Source organism: Pygoscelis adeliae, unplaced genomic scaffold (assembly GCF_000699105.1).
Source record: "Pygoscelis adeliae isolate BGI_AS28 unplaced genomic scaffold, ASM69910v1 Scaffold126, whole genome shotgun sequence".
Lineage (NCBI taxonomy): Eukaryota > Metazoa > Chordata > Aves > Sphenisciformes > Spheniscidae > Pygoscelis > Pygoscelis adeliae.
Window position 1 is genome coordinate 1,654,500 of NW_008824896.1, and position 10,840 is coordinate 1,665,339.

General features: G+C 37.2%; 1 protein-coding gene across 1 annotated transcript in view; it reads left to right on the top strand.

Annotated features, from left to right (window-relative positions):
- The first annotated feature begins 1,124 nt into the window (after positions 1-1,124).
- The window catches only part of PRG4 (proteoglycan 4), a 19,375-nt gene continuing 9,659 nt past the window's right edge, over positions 1,125-10,840 (top strand). Inside the window, exons 1-4 of the mRNA XM_009324660.1 lie at positions 1,125-1,172; positions 1,775-1,873; positions 6,679-6,798; positions 9,708-9,827. Coding sequence (XP_009322935.1) covers positions 1,777-1,873; positions 6,679-6,798; positions 9,708-9,827 — 337 coding nt within the window. The 5' untranslated portion in view covers positions 1,125-1,172; positions 1,775-1,776. The remainder of the gene's footprint in view (positions 1,173-1,774; positions 1,874-6,678; positions 6,799-9,707; positions 9,828-10,840) is intronic.

Here is a 10,840-nt window from a genome sequence, read left to right on the forward strand (position 1 = left end):
GCAACGAAAAAGCACCCTTTTATTACCTGGAATCAATTAATTGAAGTGTGACTGTGATATGAAAGCAATTAGAAGTGTCCACAATGCAGAAAGATGGAATGAAACTGCCTCTATTGTGATAATACAGAAATTAGAAAGAAATTCTAGTATAAAAATACTAAAGATGCACAATCATCAGACCAAGTGAGGAAAACATTCAAGCACATGTCTAAACCCACTCCTTTTCAGAGGAGTCTACATTATTTTCCTGAAGAGACTCAAGTTCATGCTTAAGTGCTTTCCTCAATTGGGATCAATGCACATTATACCATATTTATTATTTTGGGATAACAGAATTACTTTGGGATTCAAGTAATATCATGAGACAGAATTATCAAAGTTCCCTGGCCTTTAGGATAGCTTCTGAATAAAAAAATCCCCCCAAACTCCAAGAGTCAGGACCATTAAAAGTTTCAATTGAAACCTCCTTTAGCTCTGAGACACAGTTGCAAATAACCATTTCCAGTACCCCGAATCTGGAAGCAATAAACACAAAGACCTTTGAAACAATTTAAGTCTCTCTCATTCATTTTTTATGCTTTACATATATTATATTTAATAAATTTGAGATTCAGATAAATTCTTTGATTTCTAGCCAATACCTTGCCAAAATTTCCATTCAGTTCAGGGAAAAGTACTATATATTTAGTGCAGAACTAACAAATTACTTATGACTGCACGAATTAGATCTCAAAACTTTTTGGAGAAGATACACTATCAGTAGCAGATAATACTGCATAATTTTAGGCTACTGTCACCTAAGCTACATTTGACAGGAAAGAAAATATACTCAGCATTTGCCTACAATGATTTTTTATTGCTATGCAATATATCTAATGCCTTCCAGATGCATTCAGGACAATTTGTTCATTTCACTCAGTAATCAAAATGTGTTTTGACTAGTAAGTCCCTATTTAGTTTTTTCTGTAATCATTTTTCTTAATGGGAGTGTTTTCCAGATGTTGTGTTAGTCTAGTCATCTGGGACATCTTCCAACTCATGTGGAAAGTTTGCTGTCATAAGCTGTCATTGGTGGTTTTGTTTAACAAGCTAATTAGTTAACCTCAGCATAGTTACAAAGCAATATATAAGGCATCAGAAACATCACTGAGAGCAGACACCTTCTTTGTTAGGTAAGTGTAATACCTATCTCTACTCTGAGCATTTTGATCAAAGTGCTCTTCTTCAAAAGGAAAATGATGAACTGGAACAGAAAAAACAGACAAGTTTTCCTTTTGAAAGAAGATTTACTTTTATCCTACATTTCCATTTGACAAATTGAAACACTTAATATTTCAATGATAGATTATGGTTTATAAAATTATGTTGCTTAATAACTAATGTTTTGACAGTATTTTTTTTTACTTTACATTTATCAGTATTATAACCTTAGAAACTGTTCTAATGAAGTGCATCCATGTTAAAAGGAGAAGACTCTGACTGTAGTTTTCACATAATAGAATTCTGCAAAAAATTACTGCAAAAATTACTTCTGTTATTTGTTAATAATGTATTTTCCTAGTCTTACTACAAAATTTAACAGCTAATCAACTAATAACCAAGGGAGGATTTATGGAGTAATTCTAATTTAACAATTTGTGCTTGAATAATTTTAGTATTATTTTATGTTGTTATTAAACTAGTATTATGTATAAAGATATGCACTGCAATTTTTTGAAAATTATGAACTGATTAATTGAATTGCATGTAATGATGTGAGATTATTTCTTTTTAGGGATGATGTCGTACCTGAAAGTAATGATCACATGGAACATAGTTTGTGTATCCCTGGTGATCCTTTCACTGTCTTTGATTCAAGAAGTGTCTTCTGAAGGTACTGTAACATACAAAGTTGAGGGGAGGGTGTCTAGGATATCTGACAAATACTAAGAATGCTTCAAATGCATCTTCATGAAAATACTAAGTTCTAGAACTTTATATTTATTCAGACAGGCATTATGATTCAGTTTTATCATCACTGAATATTTTCATATATATATTTTGGCACAGCATGGTCCTTTTTTTTGGAGGAATAACATATAAATATGAATATCATGCAAAATGTGTATGAACCTGCTTCTTTTTCTGTACAGATCCTGTTGCCCTCAGACTGACATATTTAGCCCAAGTGATTTGCAGTATGATTCAAGGAAGAATCTAAAATTACAATATCCACATAATTTGGTTAGAAATATTTAAATACAATAGGCTCAGGGAAAGGAATGTCTATACTGTGCTAAGTGCTTTGCCATTAAATGCACTTATTACCAAGGCCAATTTTGGCAATTATTTGTCTAATACTACAGATTTTTATTTACTCTCAAAGCTCTGTAATTGATTTCTAACTCAAGTAGCACCGTTATGAAGAAACAGAAGAACTTGCAGCCTGGCAAGTCCTGTGCTGTCACAGTTCTCAAATAGCTATGAAGTTGTTATGGTGATAACATTGTGTATTACTTGCTGGTAGAAAATAATTTATTACTACTTGATAGTAGAAGACATAACATTTGCATATCTGAGCAGCTCATCAGGGCACAGCAGAGGTGGGATTGGACCTGCAGGGCAGAGGAGTCTGACACTGCACCCTCTGTAGTTGATCGGATCCTTCCCGCTATTTTCAGCAAAAATCAAAACTGTTGCCAATAGCAACTAGAACCATTTAGGCATTTTCCTTAGAAGTAACTTCATAACTTACAAGTCATAAACTTAAAACAAATAAACAAATGAAAAGGTGTTACTTTTTGGACTTATCTGTATTTTCTTCCCATAAGGGAAGAAGGGTGCAATATATTGGGCACATATCCATAAAGAAAGATGCCTAGCTTCTCTTTTCAACTCCCCTGTTAAGAGCCCATTAACTCAAGTCTATTAACTTCATTTATTCCCTAGTCCCGCTTCATTATTTGTAAAGAAGTGTTAACAAACATTATACCTAACTGCTCAAAATCACAATATATATAATTATTTGTTATCCCATAGTCTTCCTTCGTACACACACATGGAGTATGTGCTGTTTGAAGTTGTCTTTGGTGTTGTTTTGTGTTATATGTTATTTCTTGTTATTTTCTTGTTGTTCCTCAATGTTTCAGCTGATTATCTTAACTCTGTTTTAGCTTGCTGATTGTTCAGCTTCTTTGTTTGTATTTAGGGGTGCTTCACTTGTGGTCCTGCATGTTTCACTTCCAGAAGAAGCTGTTAGCATGTTATGTCAGTAGAGATTTCGTGTAGGAAGGGGAGTTGTTGTGGGGTGAATATCTGATCTGGCAGTAGAAGGTAACACACCACTGCCAAGCTTGAATGCGTGCAGTTTGAAAGCAGACCTCCTGACGTTTTGCTTACCACCTGTAACCTGCACCATTTATTGTTATCTAGCATTTTCCAACACTACAGCAGTCTAGCAGTAAAGCCGTTGTGCGATGAGCTTTTATGTTACTCTGCTAATAAGTAATCTCCTAATTAACAAACAGAAAGTACTTTACAGAAGATTGCAGGACTAGATCCCAACTGTTCCTAACCTCAGAGTTGATACCAAATTCCTCTCTGACCTCAGGGAAAAAAATAATGTAGAGGGCGGGCAGATTTTGAAAACTGTCAATAAAAATGGCTTCAGGGACCTGTATTTATCATGACAGTGCTCACCAGTTTGCAAGCTAAACTGGTTTTATTTGATTATTATGTAGAACATTACAAGAAGTAAAATGAGTCTTTCAGGTACAGCAGTGCAGGTGCCCATCTATAACCATACGTAGGGTGAATTAAGATGGAGAGTAAGTCTGCAAAACAATATAGTGCCTGGCTGATACACTACTTAAGATAAATCTGCATGGGCTAGTTTGGATGCCAGAACTGGTGTGGCCATATTACCGAACCAGTCCTCAGGGATTCATTAATCTTCAGGAGAAACAGGATAAGTTAGGCTTTAACCTGAGCGTGCTGCTGCCAGTCCTCAGGCTGGCTCAGAACAAACCTCTGATCCACATGCATTCAGGAGAGGTTGCACCAGGCCCACAGTTTCTGCAAAACTGAGTGAAGAAATGGCATTCTGTAGAAAAAAAAAAAAGATAAATCTTACTACTTTGCTGTTCAGCATATCCTTACGTACCATTTCGGTTTGGCAATGTTTACACCAGTGTTGTGTGATTTTAGATTTATCAAGCTGTACAGGGAGATGTGGGGAAGGGTATTCTAGAGAGCATGACTGCCACTGTGATTTTAACTGTCAACACTACATGGAGTGCTGCCCTGACTTCAAGAAAGTCTGCACAGTGGGTAAGTTCCCCAACACAGCCAGTTCCTATCGGCAAGACTTTCCCTCCCGTTTGCTCCAATTCCCTACCATACCAGTGTCTGTCCTTGGAATGCTTAAATGTCTCTTTTAGTTCACTGTGTCCTTGTTCTCCTCTCATACACGCATTGTTCTCCCTCTCAAAAACTCAGTGATAACCTCTTGCAACCCATTCAGAGAAAATTGTGTATCCACAGGTTATCACCAAGAAAAGGATTTTGCTTTTCAGAAGAGCAGAGCAGGGCAAGAGGGGGGAAACAGTTTACTTACTGCTTGTTTTCTTCTCCTTAGTGCATTTGTACTATATCTGTTTCTCTTATACAAAAAATTGGTAAAAGCAAATTCAGGGTTTTCCAGGAAGAAATTCTGGGACATTCCAACTCAAATTTAAGACGTGTGGAGGCTGTAGGGTCTAATCCAAAGTCAGAGGGTGTCCTTCCATGGATATAAATTGACTCCAGATCAGAACCACGTCCAGAGTTTGATGGAAAAGATGGTTGGATGAGTATTATTTTATATGCTTTATTTATATGTAAAACTGTATAGTGTAAATAAATACAGGTGTTTCAAACTGTTTTACTGAGAGTTAAAAAAATTTCTTACAAATCACCAATGTCAAAAGTATCAGTGATTTACATAACTGCAGCTGTTGCACTACACTGTAGTTCTAGTAAGGTTACAGGTGTAAGATAAGACTCAGATTCAACAACACAGGCCCAGTGTTGTTCAAAATGCAGACGCAGTGCTCCCTAAAATGCTAATTCTGACACGCACGCTGGAAATTCACACTTCAGTCTTCCCCATTCTGATTTTGATTTGCGAGGGACATCAGCACTTTTCATAACTGAAAGTACATACTGAGGCATTTTAATTATGTAGGCTATTTATTTATTGTGGGCCAGATTCTAAAGTCATTCTGGCATCTACATAACATTTAATAAAAAGTTTAAGGCTAGAGGAAGTTTTCCCTGTTCTACCCTGAATCATTGAATTCAGGCAAGCACAGTAGGCACCATCCTTAAAGGATGCAGGCAGTCTGGCTAAGGACCATTGCCCAGTTAGTGCGTGATCGATGCTGACTAAATCAGAGAAATGCCAGACATCATTTATGAATAAAAACTGCCCCAACATCATAAAATAAAAACAATTCTCACCTATGCATGTGGGATGAATCCACTGGCATCAACAGACTCACTCCACATTTACACTGGTCAAAAGGCGTTCAGAATCTGCCTATACAGTAATCCCAATTTTGCTAGATAGTGATTTAATTGTAAAATATGATTTTATGCCCTGCGTGCCACAAAGACAATGACTTCAATAGAGACTTATGTACAGAAAAGATACAGGACAAGAATAACAGAGCATATGGTAAATTCTGGAAATACCAAGTGATAGTTAATTGTTGGCTCAATTCTATGAGATGCTAAGCATCCTCAAAAAATATCCACTTCAGGTCTAACATAATCACTTCAATTTAAGTTAACTTAGTACCTATTAAAGGTACTACTTAATGTTAATAAATATTAGATTGTAATGTAATGTAAATTTAATGCAATGTAAAATTTAGGGTCAAATTTTGTCCTCAAAAAATACAGCAACCATGTTTTGCTGAAATCTGTAATAGCTGTGCACACTTTCCAAAACAATTTGGTCATTATTTGATATGAAACAGAAGTACTGTAGTAACTGAAGTTGTCAGAAGTTAATCAATAATGAAATATTAAAAGCATGTGGTTATTAATTGTGTCAAAACATGGCAGATACTCCTTTAGTACTAATCATTTAAGAACTGTATTAAATAGACTAGGATAACATTTCAAGAATAGTCACTCTGTAACTTCATTAACTCATTCATGCAATTAAGTTGCAGTATTTGCCCAGAGACACCAGGTACACTTGGTCATGACCTATTTCTGCAAATTATTTTTTAGAAATGCTTATGGTAGACACATCACTCTTGATGCAAAGTGGTACTCTGATGAATATCTTTTTGAAAATCCAACCCAGAATTTAAACACTATTCTTGAGATAACTGCTATTTGATTAGGGAAATGGAAGCCTTCAATGGCGGGGCCTAGCTAAAGTGATCTCTGAGGTCACATTTTATCCCACTGTAAGTTCTAAGTGGAATCAATATACTGCAATGGCAAAGTGCAGTTCTGGTTGTACGGCCTGATCCAAAACCCACAGTTACACAAACAAACAAGCTCTGGATCAGACCAGAATTATCACCTGATTTTATGAAGCTGTTCTTTACATCAGCTTAAGCAAATCGACTTCACTGTAGAAAGGTCCCAGTGTTAAATGTGAGCTAGCCAAAAATACTAACTCTCTTGTTCTGCCTTATGCAGCAGTCTCCTGCAGAGGACGTTGCTTTGAAGCCTTTGAAAGAGGAAGAGAGTGCGACTGTGATGCAGACTGTGAAAGATACGGCAAATGTTGCCCAGACTACACGAAACACTGTAAAGAGGGTAAGAAATTTCTTTATCGCTGTATTTTCCCTAGATGTATTTAAATATAGATGCTTTGCATTACCATAAAACATTAACTGTGCAGGCTTCTTAGGACACAAGAAGTTAGCTACTGAACAACAAACAAAACAAAAATAACAAAACCTAATTTAAAAAATAAATTGGCCATTTTCTCAAGCATGACTACTTTACGGATGCATAAAGGTAGATATACTGGAAGCCATCACCAAGTTACGAATTCTGAGGGTAAAGTTTTATTTTGCGTTAGCCTCTTTTGGCACTAGCCATACTCTAATTTACTATCAGAACCGTCACCCAGAATAATACATGTCAAGGCCAGGTTTCGCACGTGCACTTCCACTCATGCTGCTTAAGTTACATCAGTAATACAATTCAAGGACAGAAGCTGGGGGAAATGAATGACACATTGCAGTAAAAAGTCTAGTTCACCTTACAAAAAAAGTAATAATGAGGGAAGGTCCAACTCCCTTAAATTCCCCACCCATCCAAAAGTGGAGAATACCCTGCATTGGGATAGCACTACTTGAACCTCCAGACCACTTGCTTTGGGTTACTGTAGTCACTGGCAAAATATATAAAGAGATCCCCTAGATCCTCCCCACCTCGAATCCAAAGTGGGAAGAGCAGCCCAACACAGAAACCTGTCCTCTGGGGCAAGAGGGAGGAGCTGTAGGATTTGCCTGGTTAGAAGCAGTTACACATTCACACTGCAGCAAGAGGAACTTTAATGCACGTTTAACCTTTAGGCTGCAAATTCAGTTCAGGGAAGGATTACTCTGACCCACAGTCACTTTTGTTTATTCTGTCCTTCACTGCAGAACCTGATGGGTTTTTGTTAGTTGAGCACTAAGACACAGATCTGGAGGAGGAGCAGTTTCACCTTCATGTAGCTTTAACGACACCAGCAATTAAGTTCTAGTCTAGAAAACACCAACAGAGCATGTTTCATTTCATCATGTCCTTAAACTTTTTGCTACTTATGGACCTAAATTCATGTCTGTGAACACACTTGGCAAATATGGCTTGGCATTGGGTTGCTGCATTCACAGACCAGACTACCTCCAAGGCAGCCAATTTCCAAAGCACGCAGTTTAACAAACAAGATGAGTTACGGCTCATCATTTGGTTCACATTACTAAGCACTCCCAGTCCCCAAGTGCTGGTATAGCGGCTTGGTTTTGCTACTCAGTTGTATAGTAATTTATACGGAAATAGACTCTGTATTCAACATTTTTTGACTGGATGTCTAGAAGAGGATAAATATCTTCAAAGACTCTTTAGGTGAATTTGCTGCCTTTGAGGTTGCTTAACTCCTCCCTCTTACTGCTGGAGCTTAACACGCATGAACGCCCACAAACTATAGTTAGCTCTTTCACCTGTTCTTCAGTTCAAATATAATGAAAAGTTAACCAACTGCTCCTAATCTTAGAGAGTTTCTTCTAGTATTTTAGTTACTTAGCTTTGCTATTAATTTTTGTCAGAAACCCCAACAAAACCCAACAAAAAATCCCCGAAACCCAGCCTACAACTGTACTCAGTATTTTGGTATTTTCGCTATGTGTGAGTAACTGGGAAACCTGTCAAATCTTTTGGAATAACGCAATAACTTAAGGCCATGCAGTGAACTTTAATTTTGCTGTTTCTGCATCTTCTGAACACTTTGTTCTGTACAGTGAAGCTAAGTTTACAATTTATATCTAGAAATCATTTTTATCTTTCCTATCCTCCAGAAGCCCTTTACCCCCAGAATACACATGCATACACAGTTAAGGACTGGTTAAACATTCCCCCCCCTGCCACTACTGACTCGTCTGAAAGCTGATTCAGCTCCCGAAGTGTTTTTATGCAACAATTACAATTTCTCTCTCTTTCTCAAGAAAAGCTTCAGGATATAGTCCACCATCCAACCTTATTTGCTTCGAGTACTAGCTTGCTATGAAAGTAAATCCTTTGATACCGTGGTCATCACCTTATGAGACAAAACCACCACTCCTTTTGTGAAAAGCTCATTATACATACCTATGGCAGTTACCAACTCCCTTAGTTGGATCTAAAAGATTCCGCAGGTACCATAAGCTCCATCATGCTTTTCTCACAACTAACAATATCCTTCTACAAGGCTATGCTAGTGGGAAGAGAGGGTCTCACTTCCCATTGTACAATTTTACCCCACAATGAATTAAAAAATATTTTCTGGCTCTTACTGGATGCAAGTGAAATTCCATGCAATCTTTAGAGTTGGAAAATCTGAACACAAACCTTCAGTTTCTCCTAAAACTCAGCCTACTAGAAGTTAACTTAATACTTAGACCTTGCATTGTTTCTTTGGTCCATACCTACTTTGTAGCTTCTGTCTCTTTCAAGGAAACTATTGCTTTTAAGATGTTCTCTCTGAAATGACCACTATGTGCAGAATTATCACATGTCTGAAGAACTACAATATAACTAAATCTTCAGGGGATTATCAAAGTAAATGCTTGGCTAATATGGTAGCTCTCAGAGATACACTACAGTGAGTAAGCCCCAAGACATCTGTAGTCAAAAAAAGAAGCTGACAAAAAAAATTAGACAAGTTTTCAGAATGTGGAGCTCCACTCAGAATTCATCTTTTTCCCACCTCAAAATTCACATTAGCAAAGAATGCCTCACCTCAAACTTCCAGGAAAAACATTTCTCCCGTCTGTGATTAAGCACTTTGGGATCTGAAGGGTATTTTTCCTTTTTTTTCCCCTGAATAATACTTTAAAGAATCCTATAGATAGGGAGAAACTTAGATTTATATAGGAGATGGTCACTGAAATTTTGTAATCACTTTCTTCTTATACAGTTGACACCAAGCACCTATAAAGAAAAACACTCCCATTAACAGACTATTTTATTTGTTTCAGCACACAGAGAAACGCCATCACCTAAGACTCCTCCAGCAAACAAATCAACATCTAAAAGGTCATCCAAAAATGAGGAGAAGAAGCCAGAGGAAGTAACACAACCCCATGAAGTTATGGAAGGTAGGCAAGCATATGAATTAAACAGGATGGGTGTTACCTGAAGGAACATTAAAGACCATTTTCCTGCTCTGGAAATAGAAAGCCAATGCAAGACATTACCAGACAGTTACGAGGCTTGGAACCACTCAGTTTATAAACTAATTACCTCACCTAGACCTCAGGATACTGACTTTGGAGAGTTCACTTAACACAGATGTTGGAGTGTGGTGATGTTTCCTGCGTCTCTATTGGATTTTCACACACATCTTCCAAAAATACGTTACACGCCGTTGTCAGTTTTGGACCAAGTCCATGGCTGGAACAGGAAGGGTGTTGTATTTTGGGACAGTGATGAATTGGCAGGACCAGGACAGGAAAGTCTCCTAGCAGGTTTCTCTAGCTTTAATCAAGTCAGGCCTCATACAGCTTCAGAAAACACATATAATTTATTTTTTCTGAATGGAAAATATGTTGCTTTCCTGTGTTCTTTGATATTCTGTTCCAGCATTTGAAGTGATAACTTGGGAGATCAGTTTGAACTTGAAACCTGAAGTAACAAGTATGAAATGAGACTAAAAGTCAACTTTGGCCAATATTTTAATCCCTACATTTTTTAATTTTTGAGTACTTAACTTTCTGCTGTGGCAAGTTCCTATTACAAAAATTAATACAGCGGGTCAAATGAAACAATATTAAGGAAATTCAAATAACCATTAACAGGATCCCACTTTGGCTTACAGTATTTCAGACACATTGGGTGGGAGGAAAACCTATTCTGTAACACTCTGCTCATACTGCACTGTTTCTACAATACACTTACACAGGTATTATTTCTCACACTGCAGTATTATAACTTCTTCCAGTCTGCTGGGAGAGATGCTGCATCAGTGCTGCTAACAGTCATCAGGCTGTGATCATCAGCAACAGCTCAGATCTTTTTAGATTTGTTCAAAAGCTGAACAACATGGCCCCAAACCACATGATGCTGCAATTAGTTTTTTCAGGTTTTCAAGAAACAAATGCAAATTCAGTTT